Source organism: Cnephaeus nilssonii (assembly GCF_951640355.1).
Source record: "Cnephaeus nilssonii genome assembly, chromosome: 2".
NCBI lineage: Eukaryota > Metazoa > Chordata > Mammalia > Chiroptera > Vespertilionidae > Cnephaeus > Cnephaeus nilssonii.
In genome coordinates this window covers 110,902,365-110,927,490 of record NC_137073.1, presented here as the reverse complement: position 1 = coordinate 110,927,490, position 25,126 = coordinate 110,902,365, and the positions used below count along the sequence as shown (strand labels likewise).

The following is a 25,126-nucleotide window of genomic DNA, read 5'->3' as shown; positions in this document are numbered from 1 at the left end:
CGGCGGCTTGAGTGCCTGGTGCTGGCTTCCTGCTGTGTGTCCTGCAGGTATCAAGTGGGAGCGGCGGGAAGGGGGTGCCCACTTTAGTGTAAGCCCCCACCCCACCCCCACACACGGACTAGAAGTGGCCAGATCACAGGGCTGTCCCAGATGCCTGCACCCAGCACTGCCCGCCACAGGTGTGATAACCCAGGAGCAGCAGAGAGTGGCTCTCAAAACGAAAAGGAGGCAATTAGAAAAGGAGGCAATCAAGACAATTGCAGCTGCCACCTGGAAGCGGAGCTGCGAGAGGAGGAGGGTGAGCTAGGAGCTGAGGTTTGCGGCCCCTGGGGAAGCTGGGAGGGGGAGGCTGCCGCACAATGACTAGGGGTCCGCTCTCTGGCTATGCTCTGAGGCTGGTATCGTCAGTACTGCCCTTAGACCTGGGGTTTGATTACTACAGGACTCTGCTCTCCCCTCCCCTCCACCAGCACCCCTCCCCCCCGTGGCAATGAATCCACACGGCCACCTGGCGCCTGGGCCCCACCTGCATTCTAGATGATGCTCCAGCGCCTGGACCTCCGAATCCCCATGGAAATGGCCTGAGACGATCCACCGGCCTTGGTGGGTCCTTCCCCTGTCCATCCCCCAGAGGGTGACCACAGCACTGAGTCTCTGCACCCTGGGGCGTGAGGGGTGCCTGAGGGTGGCTGTTTGCAGGTGTGGTATGGGGGTGGGGGGTGGGAAGGCTATGGATGTGCCGATGCCAAAGTGCACACCAGGGCTCTCGGGGTGCTGGACAGAGCTAGGGGTGCAAGGAGAAGGGCTGGGCTGTGGACTCGGGGCCTCCATTAGTAGGCCCTTGCTCTGGGCCCTGCAGGGGTGTGAAAGAGAACCCCACGCCTTCCATAGACCAACCAGAGCACACTTCCTCTCCCCAGCATCACGACCCCAAAGGGGCCTGCCCACGCCACTGAACCCATCCATCCGCCCCCACACCTGTGAACGGAAGCAATAGGGCGAATCCCAGTGTCTGTTCTCACAAGCAGCTCATTGCCTTTCTCCAAATTCCCGCCAGCACTCAGGTTTTGGTAAGTTACAAGTTCATCTGAGGCAATGACTGCACTACCAGGCCCTAAGGTGAGGCAGGAAAAGGAACCATGGATGTTTTTTAACCTGTAAAAGCCATTGGGCCAGTCTCCATTCTGCCCTGCTCAGGCACAGCAGAAGGGCGGATCAAGGCCTGGGAGAACAGGATGGGAGCCTTCAACAGTGGTGACAATAGCTGTCATTCATCCAGCACAGACCAACCGCCAGCCTCCAGGCTCTGAGAGGAAAGAGCAGAACCTGAGTGCCTGGGTTCAAAGCCCAGCTCGGCCACCTACGAGCTGCGTAGCTGCAGATGAGGTACGTTCTGCCTCTCTGCCTCAGTTTCCTCCGCTGCGAACTGGAGGTCAACCACACACCCACTCCCAGGCTGCTGTGTTAGCGCGGGCGGAGCATTCAGAGGGGCCGTAGCACGCTCCAAGTGTCACGTGTTATTAATGGCCACAACTCCCCGAGGTTGGAATTATCACCCCCACGTGCAGGTGAGCAAGTGCCTTGGGGCCATTCAGTGGTTTGCTGATGAGCAGCAAAGCCAGGACTCGCCAGCCCAGCCCTACAGCCCTGGTCTGTCCAGGCAGCCCCCCGATAACCCCAAAGCCCTGGTCTGTCCAGGCAGCCCGCCGATAACCCTACAGCCCTGGTCTGTTCAGGCAGCTCCCCGATAACCCCAAAGCCCTGGTCTGTCCAGGCAGCCCGCCCTGGCCCGTGGGCAGCAGGGGAGGGGAGGGGCGGGGAGGGGCTGGAGGAGGTGCCCCACTTGGAGAAGAGACCGAAGGAGAGGGGGGCTGCTTGCTAAAGGCTTTCCCAGGTCTCCAAGGGATGAACAGGTGCAGACTAGAGAACTATTCCACTGTGCCCACACATGAGCTGCCCCGAGGCGGCGAGTCCTCCGGCAGGAGCTGCGCAGGCAGACTTGCCCAGGATGTCCTAAGTTAACATGAAGTCATACGAGCGAGTTTCATATGAATTAAATAGGAGTAGGTTAATGTCGTAAAATAAATCACCAGCAATATTTTGAGTACTGGTGAATTTGGTAAAAAAAAACAACCATGAGCCCCCAATCTGTAATACTCCCAACAATAAAAATAAATTCTTTAAAACACACACACACACACACACACACACACACACATCCTAGAATAAATCCAGGAGTCGTGTGTAAATTCATCTGCTGCTCAGGTTTCCTGAAGACCTGAGAGGCCCCGTGGGAAACAGCCGACCTCTGCACCCTGCCCTGAGACACAGAGACAGGGGCGTGTGGGTGCCTCGCCTGCGCTCACCCTTGGCCACCCGTGGATGGAGAGGCAGTCCAGTCTCTCCTGCGACAAATGGTGCCTGCAGTGTGGGGGCTGCTGTGCAGGAGCTGGGGGAGTGGGGGCGGGCACGTTACTGCAGCCGCAGTCAGGGCACCCAGCTTGCAGTGGGCAGACCCCAGAGCTGCGGAGCCGAAGGAGAGACCGAGTTCCTGCGTCTGAGGTGAGGGACCATGTCTCTTTATTGACCTACTGCACGTATCGCACGAAGAGAGCCACAAAGCAACAGCCCATCAGTGCCATCAAGGAGGCCGAGATCACCACCACGACCACGCTCCCGGCCATGTTGACCAGAAGGCCCAGGCCCCCTCCGACCAGGATCTGGGCCAGCTGGACCATGCAGGTGAGGGTGGCGCAGTCCAGGCCCTGCCCGCGGCCGCCGCTGTCCGGGGCCCCTGCCCGGGCCTTCTGCTTCTGCAAGGGAAACACGGACAGCGTGTGATCGACACGGAACAGCGCGGGGCAGACGCTGGCAGCCTTTCTGTGAGACCAGATGGTAGATGCCCCAGCTGGGTGGCAACTCCTCACCCTCTGCCGGCCCGAGGGAAAGCGGCTGCAGCACATAAGCCAGCTGGGTGGCAACTCCTCACCCTCTGCCGGCCCGAGGGAAAGCGGCTGCAGCACATAAGCCAGCTGGGTGGCAACTCCTCACCCTCTGCCGGCCCGAGGGAAAGCGGCTGCAGCACATAAGCCAGCTGGGTGGCAACTCCTCACCCTCTGCCGGCCCAGGGAAAGCAGCTGCAGCACATAAACCAGCTGCGTTCCAGCACAACTTCACGGACACGGGTGCTTGAGTTTCGTGTCACTTTCACTTGTCACCGAATATTATCTTTCTGTTGATTTTTTATAAAAATCACTAAAAACGTTTTAAAGAATTCTTTGTTCACCAGCTGTACAAAGGCAGGTGGCTGACCACATGTGGCAAGGAGACGGACGTAGTTCGCCAAGCCCTGGTTTAAGGTGGCCAAGAATCTTCACCGTCTTCCCGAAGGCTGCCAGCAAGCCCTACATTCCACCATTAACGCCTATGGCAGTTAAATGGTTAATATACGCAAAATCCTCTCTTCCTAAAAGTCAGTAAATACAATGTAGTGAAAACTATAAATTTCCCCACTCTCTCCTTCATCAGTGCTACAAATGCAAACATTTTTAGGAGGATGTTGAATCACAGATATACATAGGAGAAGCAACATAAAAAAGGAATTCAACCTTTCAGAATATGGTTGATTTGGTTAGTATACTAATACTTGATTAATATTTGATATCTTGTCTGAATTGTTTGAAAATTTGCCATCTACTGGGTGTCTGTTATGTGCTAGGTGTTGTGTAAGGTTCTTTCACATGTTACTTTGTTTCATACTCCACCACCTCCCAGATGTACATGTTATCATGATCCCCAGGAGAATAATAATAATAATAATAATTCTATTGTTTTTTGAGTCTTTGCAGGTGCTAGTTAGGCAGTATTCTAGGTGGATTATCTACACTATCTTGTTCCATTTAATATGTAACAACCCTATAAGGTGGGTATATTATTCCCATTTGATTGATTAGAAAACTGAGGCTCTGAGAGTTTGATAATTCCTATACTATTAAAGTAAGACACAAAAAAAATCATTGTGCCCCCAAAATGCATATTATCCTTCGAATATAAAGGGAAAATAAGAAAACAGATTCCTATTGCTTAATTTTCATTTAAAAATACTGGAAATATAAACAAAAACCTAAGCGTGGTTACATGTAGGGGCCAGGGGAGGCAGGAAAAGAGTGGAGGGAGGGGTGCACTCTGTGTGTACCCCTGGGATTGTTGGACCATGCGTCTATGTCTCCTCTGTGACCTGCCTCTAAGTGATATTTAATAAACCAGTGAACAGCATCCCGTGTCACGCAGCTGCCAAGAGGCGGAGGCAGGATGTGACGGGTTTCTCTGAGTGCAAGCTTTGCGTTTCTGCCCTGGAACCACGGACCGCTCTCCTCGGAGGGACAGTCCTCCTGGCAGCTGCCTCTTTAATAGCGACCCCGCCGGCACTGAAACACTGGGAACATGTTCGCCAGGGGATGAGGGCAGCGGAACGCTGGTTTGCAAGGTTTTAACTCCGGTGCCCTCTGCCTGCTGCGGCTTCGCCAGGTCACATAAAGGAAGAGACAGCCCGCGCTGCATCACATGGGCGTGCCTTCAGGGACTGCGGTTTCAGGCTGGGCTGGATCAAGCTCCGCGTCACCTCCAGCTTTTACATCACGGCTCCAGCTAAGAAACTGTAAGCCTACTTTCACGGGGAACAAGTTGCATATGTTGGTAAGAAGATGTGATCAACTTAGAGCACAAATCCCCAACCTAGTGTTCTCTTAGGGCAGGTTAGGGCCTTGCCCTCTGGCCTCCGCTCCAAGGTGGAGGTGGGGCAGGCCTCCCTCGGGCAGCAGGTGGGAGTGACCGGCTGGGACCAGCTTCCCTCCACGCACACAGGGCCTGCTTACCAACATCGGGACTTCCAAGGAAACTGTGGCCTAGGAACGCCCTACCCTCAACCAATAACGCCAGAAACCCCACCATGCACTTCTGCAGCGGCTGGGGACCCAGAAATGCCCCAGGTGCACGGGCCACGTGAGGCAGCTGTCAGAAAGCCCGGGTCCCCCTTCCTTGTCTCTGTGTGACAGGGCTTCAGAGTGAGGAGGAGGAGAGGTGGGCTGGGAGGTGGCCATGGCCTGGTCAGACCATCATCACATCTGGCTGGTATTTTAGTGCTGCTGTTTCAAAAATCCTTATTTTCCAGCTCTGCCTTACACTTTCCTACCAAATCCCCCCGTCTTCAGGTGAGCCTGGAGTCACCTGGCACAGAGGTATGCCACGCACCTGCTCCTCCTGCTCCTCGCGGTGGTACTCGGCCATGAGGTTAAAGGGCACGGTGTACAGGGTGCTGGACATCACGCCAAACGAGGCGCACAGCGCCAGGGTGGAGTAGACATTCGGGAAGAGCCCGATAAGGCCCGTCCCCAGGCCGAACAGCAGATACCCCATGAAGTAAAGACCCTTTAATCCAATGTAGGACACCAGAGCTTTCTGGAAGTCTGTGGGAGGAAGAGGGAGAAATTACAGCGGGCAGTGCCTCGCAACACTGATCATTTCACACAATCCCTTCTTTTGAAGATTCACTTTTCTTAGGAGCCTTTTTTTTTTTATACTGAGTCTTGAACAAAAGAACCTCCTCATCTGTGCTTGACAACAGCGGGCTTGTGAAATCAGTTTTTAACCCTGAACAAAACCCTAGAAACTGCTTGCTAGGTTGACTTCCTTTCCCACAGAAGGACCAGACACTGTTCAGCAGACAGCAGGAGGCAGAAGAGGTGGGGCAACGTTGGCCTTGGCCATGGACCTGGGACTGCAGGACAGGGAAGAAAAGGGGGGTCATTCTCATTCACAGGGGTCTAGGCTAACAGGACCTAAATAACAACCCAGGCCGTCCTTGGCACCCACGGCCCAAAATCAGGTTGGAGGAAGTAAAAACCACCGGATTTTCCAGAATGATCCAGGTCATTCCGCTTCCTCACCCCTCCTGCTGCTTTTGTACCTGAGAAGGAAGCAGAAGGCGTGCATTGTCTGCAGACACCTCCCCTGACTTGCCAATCCATCGCCGGCTCCCCCACTCTCTGTGGACAACTTCCTTAACTTCTCAAAACCTCAGCTTCCTCATCTGAAAAGGGGGACTAATAAAGTCTTTCTTTGGGGTTGTTGTCAGCATCACATGAGATAAAATGCCTGTGAACTCTCCCAGCCCAACACTGAGCACACAGAAGACATTCAGTTAATGGTGGCTACCGTTTTTTCGTTGACTCTTGGGTTCCCTCCCAGCAGGTAAACTTGGCTTGCCCATGAAGGTACTGTGGTACAGTTCATTTTTAAATTTTGAAAATTCTGCTTTAGAATGTTTTACATTGTTTCCCACCATGGAAAATCCCTAAAAATGTTTATTTTATTTTTTCCAATCAGTTGTCTTTAATACATACATTCCCATCTTTCCCCTGCCCCTCTATAACGGAACCCAGGGGATTAATGATAGATACTTGAAATGAGCCTGTTCAAGAGTGAGATTTCCATATCTTTCCAAATAATTATTGGACTTACAATTGCATAGACAATAACCCTAATCTACATTACATTTGAATCAATTATGAAACTGAACATGGTTGTAGGTCATCCATGGAGGACGGAGCTCTGAAAAGGACAAGAGTGTGGCATTGCTTCCCCTGTTGAATGTGTACCATCCCTGGAGGACTGTTGTCAAGGCTGAGAATGACAGCAGTATAGAGCCATGTCTGTTACTGTATGCTTAATGATTGTATCTATGCAGAAAATGTCATCTAAAGTGCCTCAGTACCTTACAGATACCATTAATATTCATTAGGGGGATGTTCTTTATCCAAGGGAGAAGGCAGAGAAGGATAAAGAGATCTTTGGAAACATGAGCAACTTCAGTACAAAGACTGTAAGTCTGGCACAAAATGCTTTACTCAGGAAGAGGAATCAATAAGTATAAGGGCCAAGCTGATACCCGGGTCTGCTGGGCCTGACACCTGGTCGGGCTCACTGTGCCTCTGGTGGGGTCGGAATGTAAATGATGGGTTTAAGCAGCAGCTATGAATAGCAGTGTATGATATGAACAACTGGCTATATTTCGATACTCACTGTTGCTATTCTCACTGATCTAAGAGTGCGTGCTATGCAAAGAGCTTGAAAACAAGCCACTTATCACCATACCCCGGTCCCCACCGCAGCAGCCAGGCTGCCCATCCTGATAGAAATTCTGGATTTGCATCTGACATTTTATGATGAGCCCCAAATAGAGGATTGTGTGTATGCTCTGGAACTGAAGGAAATGACTGATTCTGCCTAGGGTGGGTTCGGGTGCAGGGGAAAGATGTGAACGATTTCACGGAGGAGGTCACATGTGAGCTGGGTTTAACAGCATCATTAGGAGTTGCCTAGGTGGGGAGCTAGGAAGAGCGGTTCATTTAGAAAAAGAAACAAAAAGCAGTAGCAAATGCACAGAGATGAGAAGGTCTTTGTGGTGAGTCACGAGGCTAGTTAATCTGTGTGGGAGTGACGGAGGTCAAAGTGGGAGCCAGGCCTAACTCCTGGAATGCCAAGTGCAGGACTTTGTCTTTATCTTACGGACATGAGAACCCCTGAAGATCCTTAGGCAGGGCTACTTGGTATTTTATACATAAAATTTTAGTTCTAATTTACAATGATAGGAATACCATAGATTTATACATAACACTTTATATATTTCATACTAGAGTCCCGATGCACGAAAATTTGTGCAAGAGTAGGCCTTCCCTCCCCCCTCCCTCCCCCCTCCCCCCTCCCCCCGCTGTCGGCACCAGCTTTCCTCCGGCACCCGGGACCCAGGCTTCCCTCCTCCAGCCGGCCACAGGCACCCAGAACCCAGGCCGGCTTCCCTCCCTCTGGGCGGCTTTGCCGGGGCCCTGGCTTTGTCAGGAAGGACGTCCAGAAGACGTCCAGTCTATCTGGTCTAATTAGTATATTACCCTTTTATTAGTATAGATAACTTCGGTAAACTATTCAAGTAATAGTTTATTTTGTATAGGGATTATAAATAGAAAGGGCTTACAAATAATATGCTTTTAAAATTTCAAATGCCATGAAATTCATACAGTAACTCACACTAGACTAATAATACCTAGTAGAAATTATTTGATTAAAAAAAAAGTTAAAGTTGACACAAAATTAAAATGGTGGTTACTTGTGGGAAATGTGTTCTTCTTACAAGAATGAGGGGAGTAGTGACTAGCCCCCCACCTCTGGAAAGCACATAGGGACTGAGATGGATTATGAGACCTGTATCTATCACTCCCTGATTCTATTTTCAGTGCTTAAAAATCTTCCCCCTGGAATTCTCTTAGTTCACATACTCCGAGGGGAAAAAGAAGGTGTGCATGTGAAATGTTAGCTTTATGCCACCACTATTTGGTAATAGCACATCTAAAGGTAATTAACTCTATGGTTTTATGATATTTGGGCTCATGAATTCCTTATATGTTTACATGAGGTGCCCTGTCCCAGTTGTGCCACATTTTGAAGAGAGGTTCTTGACCTCAAAGCAGGTTTCCTGCTGTGCCGAGGCTAGTAAAAGGCTGAACTCCAGACTAGGGGTCATTACATACCTGCACCCCATTCCCCCACAAGAAGCACAAGTCAGTGACAGAATGATGCTCTGAGCGTGGTAACAGGCATTGCCCCCATCGCCAACCCTCCCCTATTTGATCTGGGTCCCTGCTGTCCCCAGGGCCTGTCCAAAGCCTAGAGCTCTGCATAGGGGACAAGCTACTTTCCCCTCAACGCCAGAGGAGCTCCCAAATTCCCACTCCAAACGGGGGCCTGCATATATTTTTATTGATCAGAGTTTTCACTTAATTCAATGTATACCAGCTTGGAGATTTCCATACCCATTAGCCAGCACAAAAGGAGCCTGTGTGATGCCCGGCATTGGAGCACAGCAGTTTGGACTTATTTAAAACCCATCGCAGAAATGCCTTTGTTTACAGTGCCCTTACAGCTGAAACTGTGAGGGGGGAGGGGGAGGAAAAAGGGAAGAGGGGGTTTAATAGGCTCCAAACCCCATGGAAAACTGGGACCTGGGAAGGAAGCCATTGTCCTCAATATGGAACAGTGCTCCTGTAACATACCACCCTGCTCATCTGAGCTAAGGTCATTTTACATGTTCAATTTGTCACCTAGCATATTACCCATCCATCCTATTTTGTGTCATCTACAAATCTGATAACCATATCTATGAAACTCCACCATGACCTCACGCCAGTGGAACCCAGGCTTGTTGGTAATTAAGACTCTGTTGGATTCCACCCCTGCTCCATCCAACACTTCGCCATCTTGTTTACAAGATTTCCTTTTATTTTCCAGGGGACCTTGATCAGGGCCACACTGATTATAAGGACAAAGTAGTCACTGAGGAAAATGACAGCTAGAATCCCCTATGAAAAAGGATTTCATGTGGTCCTTTCTAAAGGAATAATTTTCCCTGCTCTCCATATACTAATGAAGAATCTGGTATTTTAAAAAGCAAAAAAATAAATATCCTATCTAATAAAGAGTAATATGCAAATTAACCATCACTCTGCTACACCCATAAGCCACACCCACAAGCCACACCTACCAGCCAATCAGGAGTGAATATGCAAATAAACCCAACCAAGATGGCTACAGCCACAGAGAGCAGGAGGGAGGCTTGGGTTTCCCAGGCAATAGAGGAAGCCAAGCTTTCCGCCTGCCCTTGCCAGCCTAGGCCTCCACTCAAGGCTACAAAGTTTCAATTATAGAAGGTAAACAAAGCCAAACAGAAGTGGCAGCAGCCACAGAGCTGGAAAGAGCAGGAGGCTAGGGTTGCCCCCAGCAATGGAGGAAGCCAAGCTTTCCACACACCCTGGCCTGCCCAGGGCTTCGCTTAAGGCTACAAAGTTTCAATTATAGAAGATACATAAACCCCAACAGAAATGGCTGCTGCCACAGAGCAAGCAGAAGGCTTGGCTCCACTCCAGGCTACAAAGTTTCAATTGTAGAAGATAAATAAACCCCAGATACCAGGGCCTCCGCTTGGGTCACCAGGGGGCGTGGCCGGCCTGCAAACCACCACAGGCCCTTCGCCCAGGCCGCCCCACGCCCCAAGGGAACCCCCACCCCGATCTGGGACACCCTCCAGGGTAAACCAGCTGGCCCCCACCCCTGTACCAGGCCTCTATCCTATCTAATAAAAGAGTAATATGCAGATTGACCATCACTCCAACACACAAGATTGCTGCCCCTATGTGGTCAAAGATCCTGCCCCCATGTGGACACAAGATGGCCACCACAAGATGGCCAGCAGGGGAGGGCAGTTGGGAGGGACCAGGCCGGCAGAGGAGGGAAGTTGGGGGTGACTGGGCATGCAGGGAAGGGCAGATGGGGGGGACCCAAGCCTGCAGTGGAGAGCAGTTGGGGGGGGACCAGGCTGGCAGAGGAGGGAAGTTAGGGGTGACAGGGCCTGCAGGGAAGGGCAGTTGCAGGGGGACCCAGGCCTGCAGTGGAGAGCAGTTGGGGGGGACCAGGCCTGCAGGGGAGGGCAGTTAGGGGTGACCAGGCCTGCAGGGGACGGCGGTTAGGGGTAACCAGGCCTGCAGGGAACGGCAGTTAGGGGCAAACAGGATGGCAGGGGAGCAGTTAGGCATCAATCAGGCTGGCAGGGGAGTGGTTAGGGGGTGATCAGGCTGGCAGGCAGAAGTGGTTAGGGGCAATCAGGAAGGCAGGTAGGCGAGCAGTTGGGAGCCAGCAGTCCTGGATTGTGAGAGGGGTCCCAGATTGGAGAGGGTGCAGGCTGGGCTGAGGGACACACCCCCCCCCCGTGCACGAATTTTGTGCACCAGGCCTCTAGTAGAAATATAAAATCCAACATTCTGCTGGACCAGAGCCCTTAGAAGACACCATAGGAGGAGGAGACTTACAAGAATAGAGTGAGGAAAACATTGCGTTGATGCACAAGCCCCAGCATCCGACCTCAACCCCTCTTTCGTAGATGAGAAACTCGGTGGAGTTGTGTGCACTGTAGGGATTCCCATGGTACACGATCTGAAAGAGAGATTTGGGCTGTTGAGCTACTAACGCAGGGTGGTAGGGACCCCTCTTCATACACCCTGTTCCTCCGTCCCTAGGGAGCAACATGGCCCTGCCCAAAGGCCGCTTCCTAGGGCACAGAGCTCATCCTCCCATGACCACAGCCCCCGTTTCATCCGTTCACACCTCTACGCAAGGACCTTTAGGAAGCCCTAACGCTACTGCATCAAGTCTAAACAACATCTCTCTGGATCATTTACATCCCTCCTTCCACCCAACTTCTGGCCCCACCCAACTTAGGCTAGCCTGCCCACCACTTCTGGTACAGCCAATAGGCTCCTGACTCATCTCCACAAGTGCCATTCCTATTCTTGCTGGAAGTATTTTCTCCCTCTCCTCTCTTTCTCCAACTCCTATTCACCCTTCAAGGCCCAGCTCCTACTGCACCTCCTTCATTAAGCCCGCCATGACTGCTACAGCTAACACTGATTTTCTCTTATTTGCTGTTTTGATCAAATACTGGTCCCATAGTACCCTCCAGTTGTCTAGGGTGTAGTAACTTGCCCCTAGAACCTGCCTATAAGGCAGCCCCTTAAAAGTACTCTTTCCTACACTCTTATGTGCCCATCTTAGAGGCTAGCCCAGAAGAAGGCCCACAGGTACTGACTGAAAGATTGATGTGCAAGTCAATGAGTATGTATACAGACATGTTCATTACCCGACCCATGAAATCTGTGAAAAACAGCATGTTGGACAGGAAGGCAGTCCATCCAATGAGGTGGCTGATGCAAAGGCAGCGGTAGTGGGAAGGCATATTCACCAGTGCCCTCAGCAGTGACTTCATGGTCATTGTCCTCTGAATCTGGAATAAACATAAAGCAGGTGTGACCTTATGTGCAGACACGCAGCCAGCTGTGGGAGCCAGAGCACACAGCCATGTTACATATCTGCCAGTCCACCATCGCACAGGGTCACACTGTCTGGGCATGGCACTAAGATTTCCATAGAGTGGTCTCTAGGAGATATTAAGTATGTGTAGATGCTTAGCAGTTTCAGTCCTAGAATGTGGCTTTGAGGACCTGAGGGGACAGGGACTGGAAATGGAGCTTGCTTTGGACTAACATGCAAGAGACATCTAGCATCCTACTTTGAATGACAGAACAACTGCATGAGGACAAAGCTCACAGACTACCATAATTCTCAGATTTCCTGACTCTGAAAGTGTGGTAGATAATTCTAAGAGGCCCATGATGTCTACCTCTGGTGTTGCCTTGTGATTGCGTATTGTTTAGATACCAAAGGGATTTTGCAGATATAATTAAGGTTACTAATCAGTTGACTTTGAGTTCATCAAAAGGGAGATTATCTGGGTGACCCTAACCAAATCACATGAGCCCTTTAAAAAGCAGGGAGTTTTTTTTTTCCGGCTGGGAGCAGAAGGGGAAGTCAGAGTTCAAAGCAGGAAAAGTGCTAGTTTTGAAGATAAAGAGAGCCATGTAGAAAAACTCTGAGAGTAGCCTCTAGGACAGTGGTTCTCAACCTTTCTAATGCCGCGACCCTTTAGTACAGTTCCTCATGTTGTGGTGACCCCAACCATAAAATTATTTTCGTTGCTACTTCATAACTGTAATTTTGCTACTGTTATGAATCGTAATGTAAATATCTGTGTTTTTCGATGGTCTTAGGCTCTACAGCAGTGGTTTTCAACCTGTGGGTCGTGACCCACAGGTTGAGAACCACTAGCAGGGTCGCCAGGCCCATGAAATCTGTGAAAAACAGCATGTTGGACAGGAAGGCGGTCCATCCAATGAGGTGGCTGTAAAATCCAAAGGCTCCAATTTTTTTGGTCAGAAGAAGCCTTGAGAGAATAAAAAAATCTAAACTATTGACACAGCTGTTTTGAAATGACAAAGAATAAAATAGCCTTTAACATCTTGTCATATAAGAGAAGAAAGAAACCTCAGGAATACTAAGCAGTCAGCTGCCCTGAAGACCCTGAGACTATAGACATCAACCGTGCTGGGGTCTTTCTTGTCAGGTTTTTATTTAGTTGAAGCTTGACACAATGAAATTGGGTCTTGGCTAGTTTATTTATAAGATGGTCTCCTGAGATTTTTCTGTTTTAACTGTAACAGCATCTGTGTTTACAGCTCTTGACCTTATAATGATAATGCTTTTAGTTCCTTGTTGCAGAAAATTGCATTTACTCACGGTAGGTTTGTTGTACAAATTGCTTTTTTTAATTCATCAATTTTATAGTATTTAGTCTACTGACATGACTGAACTGATTTGCTTATATTTACTCAGTATGTAAAAGTATAGACCTTCCCTCGGACTTAGGAAAAATAACTGCTTTCTGAATGTGAAATATGGTGGCTGTCAAAATAAATGGTGAGCACAACAGAAACTCAAGGGTGAATTACTACCTTTCCCTTGGCCAAAGGAAGAAGCAGCTGAAGGTATAGACTGAGACACAACTAAGTGATTTATCTTCACTTTCCTTCCTGTCTTCCCAAAATGCAAAATTTTATAAAGTGAATCTGACCAGCAAGCATTCCACCTCATTTCAAATATTAATTTATGCTTCTGCCTTATGCATGCTTTTCAGTCTGCTTTCATTGTTAGCCTAATATTTCCTTTCTTCCAAAAACAAAGATGAGCTTTCAGACTGTGTCTAATATTTCTGCAAAAGATGGGAATATACATATTCAAAGCTCCTTTAGTATTTCAACGCAGAATGAAAATTCAGCTGGCATCTTGTTCTCTGACTCATCAGCTCCCTTGGCAAAGCCCTTTCAGTGGTCTGAGCCCCTGGGAGTTCGTGTCCTGCACGTATTGTGTGCCCATGTCCACTGGAGATGGGGTGGGGTGGATTCCTAAGTGGGAAGGCACAGAGCCATCGGGGGGGGAAAGAGAACCTCACAAGAGTTCACTCCAAAGGAGACCACTGAGACAGTGAAGGGGGTAGTGACGGCATGGAGGCATTGCCGGTGAATGCTTTGGTTTGAACTCAGAAATAATTCAGGACCTTCAACATTAAAAGAAAACATTTCCCAGTTCACAAATTGCACAGCCACCCTTCATCTTGGGAAGTAATGGCTTTGACACACAGTGACGGCCAGGGCCATGGCCCCGACATGGTGGAGTCTCCCATTGCTCAGCTGGAGGCTCCCAAGATGCACATTTGCAATGAAGAGTCGGATGCTTGGCTTTGGGCTTAAGATACATTGCTCTGTTTTTGGAATTTGGTTTTTTATTTTGTTCTTTAAAGCAAATAACAAAACCAATCAGAGCCTACAGTGTTGTGTGTGTGGAACATACTAGAAAGTTAATTATATTTGACTCCTGTGCTTTCTTACTAGTGTGGAGGGCTTTAGTCCTTTCAAAAGGCTCCTGCTCACTTGTTTCATTTGATCCTCACTCTGAGTCAGAGTTAATCAACAGGGCAACAAGTGAGGTAATAGCTACTTATCTTTAGCAAAACCCTGTCTTGTTTTGTTCCTTAAACTATGACATTTTTTCTTCACTTTCAAAATAATATTTGTCCATTATAGAAATGTTGAATCTACAGAAGGGTTTAGAAAATAAAATTGAAACTACCTGTTAGCCCATCAATCAGAGGAAATAACTTCAATTTAACATTTGGGGTATATATCCTTTCTATTTTTTTTTTCCTCTGCATTGTGTAGCTTTTCTCAAAATGGAGGTTGTGTGTGTGTTGCAAATATATTATGTATAATAATAAAAGCGTAATATGCTAATTAGACCACACAGCTGAACGTCCTTCCAGACAAAGCCATGATGGCTGCGAGGGCTGAGGGCAGGCAGCAGTGGCGGTGGGGTGATGGGTGCAGCACCTTCCCCTGATCGGCCTGGTCACCCCCTGCAGAGGGAGGCCAGACTGCAGCTTAGGCCCACTCCCCGATGGAAGTGGGCCTAAGCCGTCAGTAGGACATCCCCTGAGGGTTTCCAGGCTGTGAGAGGGGGCAGGTCGGGCTGAAGGACCCCCCTCCCCCAGTGCACGAATTTTCATGCACCGGGCCTCTAGTGTTTTAAATAATTGCTCAAGAACACACACATATTTTGATGATTATATGTGTTCCATTGCATAGATATCCCATGATTCTCATGTTGCCTTACAGAACTACACAAGGGGGCTCCAGTCTAACTGGGAATCCCAGAGTCCTGATCTGTTAGCAATGAATGGGCAGGGGTATCCGTGCTCCCTGGGGCAGCCTGGGGTGGGGAAAGGTGGGCTCGCCAGGTCTCAAGAGACCGAGACTCTCATGTTTTCTCTGTTTGCTGTGTGGTCAAGATAAAATGAAGGCCTCATCCCAATAACCTTTCAGTTCCTCCCTGTGTTCTTCCTATGATGGAAAACACTACGCTCATGCTAAAGTAGGAGCTATTGGTGGAATGGGATGACCAGATTAGTCCTTTCCATTATATTCCCCTATCAGGGAGGCACGGTAGAAGGCAGGTTGATACACCTAATGCCAACACAGTTGTGTTCAGATGCAAGGCCTCTTTTGTAAGCCCTTACACAAGTAAAAAGTTTGCCAATTCAAACCCAAGCAATGTTGAAATTTACGTTTGTATTCATTTTTGGAAAATACTAAACTAACAAATAGAACAAAGCACTTAATCTTGAGAAAACTATTGACAAGCTTTTATAACTAGCTGCTAAGACTCACCGCTCTTATCCAAATACGTAATTGAATAGATGGAAATGAGGTTTTCTACTGACTATAAGTAGCAAATATATCTCCTGGAAATACCACTGAAAGAAAACACAGTTTCAAGCATTATAAATCACTTAGCTAAATGCAGTGTGGCGTCCTAGGTTGGGTCCTGGAACAGAAAATGACATTAATGGAAAAACCGATGAAACAGAAATATCTTCTCTTTACTTAATAGCATTGTACCAGCGGTAACATCTTAGTTTTGACAAATGGTTACATAAGATGCTAACATTAGGGAGAAGCTGGTGAAGAGTAGACAGGAGCTCTCTCTACTCTCTGCTACTTTTCTAGAAGTTGAAAATTATTCAAAATTATGCATTTATTAAGGTAAGACAACATGTGGTTGCACTTTGATAGGTGACAACTCTGAGGCAGGGACAGGGTCCGCCTGATGTTCAGCTGGGGTAGACTTGTTAACAGCGGCTGAAGAATGATCTGTGTACACAATTGGGCCGATTCTGATAATTCTCATTATTCACCCCAACAAATTCCAGCAAGATCCATATTTCAGATGGCCATTTCTGCTACATTCATTCAACAAACAACTACCAGAACATTTGCTGCCAGCTTCCTATGTGCCCGGCACTGAGGTAAACGTCAAGAATGAGAAAATGACTCTGTTCTCTGTGCTGTGCTTTGCAACAGGGTGATCGCTTCCTAAGGTATATACATGCCAATCACTATGTGGTACCCTGAGAGGAATACAGTGATGTTGAATGTCAACTATAGTTGCAAGGTAAGTTTAAAAGAAAAATGAATGAGGAAATGGACTGAGGCCACCCTGTCCTCAGGGAGTTCCCTCACCACACGGTAAGGAAAACACAGGCGAGTCAGCAAACAAGAAAGATGTGAAATAGCTTCACGTGAAGACTCCACATCACGATACAGGGGGCCAATGAGAAAGCTCTGGACTCAAGGGATTGTGGAGTGCACTGCAGAGTCACCAGAAATGAGCAGGGATTCCCGAAGAGGGCAAGACAAGGGAAGGCACGAGGACGATAAAACTGCATTCATTTGAACATATCTATCAACAGTTACCAACCCTGGACACTGTCATTTGCAGAAACACATTTACAACCCTAATGTAAGAACTGAAGATACTTCTGTGGCCTCATATGTACGGCCTGGCACTTTGCACCTGGCTTCCTCTTCCCTGGTTAGATGTTCTGAAAAGAGAAAAACGCGCACACTTTGCTTTGAAGTCCAAAGTTTCAGTTCTAAGGGATAATAGCTACTGGGGGCTTGGGGATCCAATTACACTTCACAAAACCCTTCACATCAAATAAACAAAACAAAGACAAAGCATAATAATAATAAATAAAAAAAACAATGAGACTGGCAAGAACAAGAACATGTTTCTTCAAGTAAAGAAAAAAGAATTTGCATCGTTACCTGTTCAGCAGGGTTTTTGTCTTTTTCTCCCTGCATCGTCAGCTCTGAGTGTACATCACCATTTTTAACCTTCTCAATAGACCCATACTCGTAGGTTTTGTCTGATGACAACGGAGCGTCCTGGGGGGCTTGCTGCGGGAGAAGGTCCTTTGCAGCGTCTCTCAGCGGGGCTTCAGGGATACTGCACAGGTGGATGATGAAGCACAGAGTGAGCACCAAGGCGGAGAAGAAGAACATGACCTGGAACTCTGTGCCCAGCACTCTTCCCAGTTTCAGGTGGGCCCAGTCGATGGCACCCAAAAGGTAGCCTAGGGCACCTCCAAAACCTAGAAAGCAAGGGAGAGCTGTGTTAGCGGATTTAGCAAACCCGCTTCCCTTTCCCTGGTGCCCGGGGCTTTTCCTTGGAGGGGGTGGGGGGGTGGGGGGAGCTCCCTGAGGACAGCACAGGCGCCTGGTTATGACTGCAGAGGTCACAGGGAGAGGACAAGACACCTGCAACCGGGAAGGGTGGGTGGACTCCAGGCTCGGCTCTCGCATGTACGTGCTGTGACCTTGGGCTTCTTCGCTCAGAATACGGGGATGAGAATGAAAGAGTAACCTACTAGTAGAATCATAACTAGAAAACGGTGCAGACTTAGCCAAGTGCACAGTAAATACTGCCACTATCAGAATTCTTGTGGCCTTTCCAAACTATACTCTTACGCTTAGAAACTGAAATACCTGGCCTGAAAGAGCCCCAAAGAAAACTGCTTTCTGACGGCAATAAAAACAATTATTTCTATTATCATTTACCTACTAAATAGCTTTCTAAGGTGATGAAAGTTTGCAAAGGTCAAAGAATGGTGGGAGAGTAGACAAGTCTGGTCACTTCACATTCTGGTTAGCTGCAATTTGCCACAGAGGATATTTACAGATGACCAACTGCTTAACCACTGAATTATAGACATAAAGTACCATTGCCATACCCTGAGTACCAAAGTGTATTAATGTGGAATTATGGGAAATGGTGGCCAATGGTGGGCAATGGTGGGCAATGCAGTAAAACATACGTTCTCTGCTAACAGGAGCATATGATACAGTTATTGCTGATGGGCATACACATAAACAGATAAATGACACATACGGCGACCTGTTGTGGGTGGTCGTGCCCAAGGTCGGAGAGGAAGGGGAGGTCCTTGAGGCAGCCACAATCTGTTGCTGATTCAGAGGGCAGTTCTGGGGTTTGTGGCGCCTCCAGGTCACCATGAGACAATGACTCTCTTTACCCAATTGTGGGTATGCCCAGGGTGTCAGAGGTCATGTGACAAGCCAAGCAGTCAACCAAAAATGCATTAAGTGCAAAGCATTATTCAAGGGTCTATCTAAATTCGTGTTTCTTAGTCTTGGCACTACCGACGTTTGCTGCTGGATAATTCTGCTGCACAGGGCTGCGGTGTGCATTATAAGGTGTCAGCAGCCTCCCTGGCCTCTCCCCACCATCTGTCAGTAACAACCTCTCCAACCCTCACACCAGTTATGACAATCAAAAATGTCTTCAGACATAACCTAATGTCCCCTACGGGCAAAATAACCCCCAGTTGAGAACCTCTGACCTTAATTAACACTATGAAAAATGTACACATTCCTTTTTTCAAACTATTTCTCATTTGCAACCAGATCAATGGTTGTTATAATGTCACTTAATCCTTCTATTCTTCTTCTCTCCTTCAAATTTATTGTTCCACTGGGCAGAGAAAATATAGAATAAAAGACACCTGCCCATTTGAAAGAATTAATATGTAAAATAAATCATCCACTGTTCAATGGAATGGTGATTAGTTCATGCATATAAATATGCAGATATAAATATAATGATGGATTTGTATTAGGTCAGTTGAGTTCTATAATTGGAGGATTCCCTAGTCCAGTTTTGTGTCTACTGGTTGTGTATGATTCAGTAAACATTTACTGAGCACTAAAAATATGTAAGGGATTCTACTAGTTTCTGAGGATATGACCATATATAAGAAGGCAATTCCAAGTAGGAGAAGCAGATAAGTAAACAACTATTTAAAAAAAACACCTGTAATAAATAAGAACTTAGAACTGTGAGCTGGGGACTTAAATAGTATAGAGAAGTTCTGAAGATTTTATTTTTGGTGCTTAGTTCATGGTAACAAGATGATGTTGACTATTAATAACTATCACAAGATTCCTCTTAATTAGCAATGAAGTTCATAAAAGCTCAATACGTCAATGAATCCTACCTCAAAAACTCTAGAGGTAGAAGGATGTCTGGAGCTCGGAAAGTTGAATTCGATGAGAAAGCCACAGGCTACAGTGGTTAAGTGATGGGTGACAGCGTGAAAAGAAGGGGTTTGGAATTATGCCTGGTTTCCATTCCCACCTGTGTGCTTTCTCATCATGTGATGAGGGCATCCTGCTGGGAGAAAGCAGGGCGGGGGGTGATCCTGCTTGTCTGAGTTTCCTGAGGGTTAGCATGATAATACCGTAAAACACTAGCACATACAGTGGCAGAACCAAGACCAAAACCCAGTGAGCAGCTGACTTCCTACAGAAACCCTAACTCTGAAGCCTCACCCAGAAGCAACAGAGAATGACTGAAGATGCTCCTTGACTTACAATGGGGTGATCTCCCATAAGCCATCGTGGATTGAAAATGTAATAAGTAGATATGATATTGATCATAGCTTAGCCTCACCTACTTAAAACGTGCTCAGAACACTTTCTTTCGTCTACAGCTGGGCAAAATCACCTAACACACACACACACACACACACACACACACACACACACACACAGTGCAAGAACTTGGGAAAAGTGTTCTTTATGTCTTCCCTGTTGGTTCACTCATTAATCAGTTAAGTAAAACCTGACGCATGCTACAAATAACTTAGAATTTCCCATCCTCTGTTCTCTTTGGGGCTGGACTGGGTAAGTGGGGATGGGGTGGGAAGACAAAAGAGGCAACCCTGTTTTGTTTGTCCCAAAGCTACTGCGGGAGGCAGCTAAAAGTTCCAACAGAACATACCCTGAAGGACTAGTGGGCGATTGGGGAAATTATCCAAATATTTAAGCTTTATTCACACTGCCAGACATGATAAAAGCCAGTAGGGGGCTTTGGGGATTAATTGGAGGCTTTCCTGTTTGCTTCCACTCCTTAAACTAAGGATTTTATCTTCAAAGATAGTCTTTATAAAAATCCCAGTCATTTTAGCCCCAACAAAGGCTAACACCAGCTCTCACATCTATATCCGGCAGAGTTTATCTCTATTGACAACATCAACCTCCTCGGGGCCCTGGAATCGATCACCAGGCCATCAGCTGGAGCATCCAAAGGACATCTGCTGCCACATTAGATAACAGCCTTTACAAAGAAGGGCCCACAGGGGTCCAGCCGTCAAACTCAGACCAGAGCCAACCCCCTGCATACGCTAAAGCACTGAGAAACAGAAAAGTTCAAAGAGGCTGAGCCTCACCCATCACCCATCCTCCTTCCAAAGATGTTTATGGGGCCAGCTCCTCACTGAATCATTACCAATAAAACTACTGCAAGCCTGGTGGGCCTGGAGGAAACGAAATACATATGAACATTTGGCATTGAATGCTTTTAAGTGGTTCCTCGCTCCAGGCCTGAGATCCTTTGCCAGAATATTAATAACTAACCTTGTGTGGCATTCTGTTACGACAGCCCGAACAGACCACATGGGCCCCAAGAGAGGGTGAATCCGGGCATGTCTGAGGTGAACTGTTAGAACTGCCACCTCCGCCATCTCTTCCTGTGAGAGACATCCACCTCGTGATGCCTTTATGTTCATCCACTTGATAAACCTCCGTCCTTTGGTTACTTGGTGGGTGAAGTCCCTGACCACGTTAGAAATTGAGTTTGCCCGAAATTTAGGAGCGAGGGAGGAGCCTTCTCCCTAGGAAGTGGGAGAAAGTTTCCAAGCGGCTTTCATGTCCACTGGCAGGAAAGGGGGAAGGAAGTTTCAATGTGAGTGAAAACACAGGAGCAGAAAGGGAAAGGGCAGACTCCGCCTTGCTTCCGTTCCTATTTATTTTGAGCACCGGTGATATGCCAGGCGGTGCTGGGAGCGGGAGGGACGCGGCAAGTAAAGCAGACCTGGCCTGTGCCCCAGGAGCAGATCGGGACATTGTCTAGAGCACAGAGAATGTGGACGGAGTGGTGGGAAGCAAAGCGTGAAGAGCAGGATGGCAACAGGTCGTGGGGAGCTTTGAACCCTGTCTAGGAATTGGTTGATTATGCAGCAGGTGAATGGGGAGCCACCGCCGGTCGCTGGGCAGGTCACTGAGCCCCAGTCAGATATGTCTTTCAGGAAAATGAATCTGGAAGCTATGTATTGGTTCAATTAAAACAGGAGGAAGTGAGAGGCTGGGAAACAGTTAAGGGATAAATACAAAGCTCAGATAAGATGTAATAAGATCCCGAACCAAGGTAGTATATCAAAATTATACGTATTTGCTGAGACTACACCTTATGCTAATATCAGCAGAAAACCTCCAAATATTTTCTCAAACTCATAGAAACACTATCATGTGTTAGCCTTGAAAATGTAATCAAAATATAGAGATTCAATCTTCGAATATCAGAGGCAGCAAAGCAGAGGTTGTTTGGCCTAGACCAGTGGTCGGCAAACTCATTAGTCCACAGAGCCAAATATCAACAGTACAACGATTGAAATTCCTTTTGAGAGCCAAATTTTTTAAACTTAAACTTCTTCTAACGCCACTTCTTCAAAATAGACTCGCCCAGGCCGTGCTATTTTGTGGAAGAGCCACACTCAAGGAGCCGCATGTGGCTCGCGAGCCGCAGTTTGCCGACCACGGTCCTAGGGGTTTTTTTATTTGCTTGGTTTGTTTCTATTTCTGTTTTTTAAACGTGGTTCTTGGGATACTTGCCACAGAATCATCTGGGGTACTTATTAAAAATGCACATTTTGGGCCCCTACCCCAAACCCACAGAATCAAAGTAACTGGAGGGTGGGGGGTGGGGTGGGGGCGGGAAACTGCATTTTAACAAGCTCTCAAGTAATGCTGATGCTACATTACTGATTTTTTTTAAAGCAACCAAAATGTAAGGTGCACAAGGCCTCTTTTCATTTCGGTTGTAAAGCCTCCACAGATGGCTCTTCAGAAAGCTCTTATGTAAACTTCCTTTGCCAAACTCCGCAGCCTGGTCACAAGCTGACTTTGTTTAGAGAAATACACTGGGAGCAGAGGCCCGCGTGATGGGGGCATTCCATCAAGTGACCCATTCATTCAAAAAAACTCAACGCAATGGCTTCCGTGGGAGGGCCTCTCTGTCTGGGAGCTGGAGAAGAGACTTTCTGGAATATTCCCTACCTGTGAAGAGGGCGTGGTAGTGGAGGCCCCTCTCCTTGTCCTGGTGAGAGCAGACATCAAACAAGTAGGCTTTGATGGGCCCATCAATGAAGTCCGCAGCAAAGTCAAAGAGAACCACACCCATCATGGTGATGGTGATGGCCCAGATCAGCTTCCTCCGTGGGTCAGCAATCAACGCTAAGAGAGAAATAAACATTGGGCACCTAAACCTTGGTTTGAAATGACGCGCATTTTTATTCCCACCCACACTTCTTGTCATCAAATGATCTCCCTTTGCTTTCATTTTGTTTTGTTTTCCACATAAAAACGTTACTATTTTGTTTCGATTTTAACAATTACTCCAGTAAAGGTCCAGAAAAGGCAAATGGATAGAGACAGAAAGCTGATGAGCGGTTGCCTTTACTGGTGGGGAGGAGAGAATGGGGTGTGACTGCTAATGCTTACCGGGTTTCCTTGTGGGATGATGAAAATGTTGTGGGATTAGACAGGGTGATGGTTGCACAACCTTGCCAATATACTAAAAAGTACTTCATTGTACACTTTAAAATGGTGACTTTTATGGTATGTGAATCATAGCTCTTTAGAGCGGTTTTAAAAATTGTGCATGCTTATTATAAACCATTTCAACGATATAGAAAATCTGGGGAAATACTTCAGATCCTAGCGCCAGCGATGGCCCTCCTTCACACGTCCCTTTATACACTTACACGCACACAGAGAAAGGTGTACATTTGTGCCTTAATGCAGTGCTTTTCAAACTTTAGCACACTTAACCAGCGCTTGGATGACCTGTTAATGGATTGGATGGTTGGACTCCATCTCCCATGATTCTCCATGGTTCTCCCATGATTCCTCAGAAGGTCTGAGGTAGAGCCTGGGATTTGCATCTCAAGAGCCCCAGTGATGCTGCAGTTGGAGGACCAGGCTTTGAGAAGCACTGGCTCAGGGGACCATCTGCACATGCTCATTTATAACCAACTCTCTCCCCGTCTTCGCATTCCAATTAATGAAGATCAATTTCACAATTTTTAACAGCTAAATAATATTCATTCTATGGCTATACCACACTTCATTCATCCAATCTTAACTTTTCTTGCTTTCAGTTAATTTTTTTAAAGACTAATACGTAATATATGCAGACTTTTTTTAAATGATAGCATGAAAGTAAGCCTATCCTCCACTTCTCACCACCAGTCCTTCAGTACCCCTCCCTGGAGGCAACAGTCTTACCGGCTTTTCTTGTGATTCTTCCAGAAATACCCTACATTTATGTACTTATGCCCTCTTTTAAATATATATGAAAGATAACTAATTATGCTGCCTCATTATCAGACATTCTGCTTGCTTGGGAGTTCAAGGCCTAAACATGTGTGCTATTTTTACATTTAAGATCCTTTTTGTGCCTAACCGGTTTGGCTCAGTGGATAGAGTGTCGGCCTGTGGACTGAAGGGTCCCAGGTTCGATTCTGGTCAAGGGCATGTACCTTGGTTGCGGGCACATCCCCAGTAGGGCGTGTGCAGGAGGCAGCTGATCGGTGTTTCTCTCTCATCGATGTTTCTAACTCTCTATCCCTCTCCCTTCCTCTCTATAAAAATCAATAAAATATATTTTTTAAAAAGATCCTTTTTTCAGTGCAACGTTTTATCCACTACCACCAATTACTGATTAATTACTGATCAATTGGTGGTTGATTAGTGGCTAGAAGAAGTGCTCACCATCACGTCTCTTTTGTCCAGAATTTGCCAAAATGTCCCCTGGAGCAGCAGACGGATGCCCTGCACCCACTAAAGCAGCTCTTCATAATGCTCAGCGCAGGATTAACCCTTATTTGGACACACAAGTTATTTATTGCAAATATTTATAGCTGATTAACTTGACAAAGTACTAAACAACATGTAATGGGCTCAAAAAACATGGCAATTAACAAATTTGTGAAAATATTAAGCTTGATAAAGTAGATAAAAATTTAATCCTATTTTAAAATACACACACACACATACACACACACACATGCACACAAGCACCAAGCAAACAACAATGCATCCTTATGTTTCTAAAAGTAAAATCTCCCAACCACAGAACTTGGGTCATTCCAAGTTGGAAGTTCGTGGAAACCTAGGAGAGATGAACCATTGTTAAGTGTCCCATAGAGAAATCCACAGTAGGACCCTTTCCCCGCCTGCCCGCCTGGAGCAGCGCACTGACCTGATACCACGGTGTCCCCGTTGAGGTACAGAGCCATGCCCAAGAGCATCATGAGGCCCAGGGAGAGGATGTAGGGTCTGCGGCGGCCCCACCCGGCCCGGCAGTAGTCACTGGCCGACCCCACCACGGGCTGCAGCAGGAAGCCCAGGACGGGGCTGAGGAGCCACACCACGCTGTACAGGCTCTTGGGCAGGCCCACGCTGAGCAGGACGGGGGTCACGTAGGCCGCCTCCACCGCGTAGCAGAACTCCCGGCCGAACATGGCCATGCTGTGCATGATGAGCCGGCCTGTGGGTCTCTTGGGCTGCTCCCCAGCGGCCCAGGGGCCGTCCTCAGCTAGGGATGTGTACGCGTGCATGCCCGGCTGTCCAGTGTTGCCGCCCATGGCCACGGGGTGAGG

General features: G+C 47.6%; 1 protein-coding gene across 3 annotated transcripts; it reads right to left on the bottom strand.

Annotated features, from left to right (window-relative positions):
• Positions 1-2,214: 2,214 nt before the first annotated feature.
• SLC45A2 (solute carrier family 45 member 2) lies at positions 2,215-25,126 on the bottom strand (the record flags this gene model as incomplete). 3 transcript variants are annotated; one of them, XM_079798579.1, is made up of 7 exons in its annotated part: positions 2,215-2,813; positions 5,251-5,465; positions 10,914-11,037; positions 11,741-11,884; positions 17,157-17,482; positions 22,521-22,697; positions 24,727-25,126. In XM_079798579.1, 7 exons carry the CDS (start codon positions 25,109-25,111, stop codon positions 2,589-2,591), a joined length of 1,596 nt encoding a protein of 531 aa, XP_079654705.1. In that variant the 3' UTR covers positions 2,215-2,588. The 3 variants fall into 3 exon arrangements, with proteins under 3 accessions (XP_079654705.1, XP_079654706.1, XP_079654707.1); XM_079798580.1 differs by having other exon boundaries at positions 2,215-2,810; positions 24,727-25,111; XM_079798581.1 differs by having other exon boundaries at positions 2,215-2,807; positions 24,727-25,111.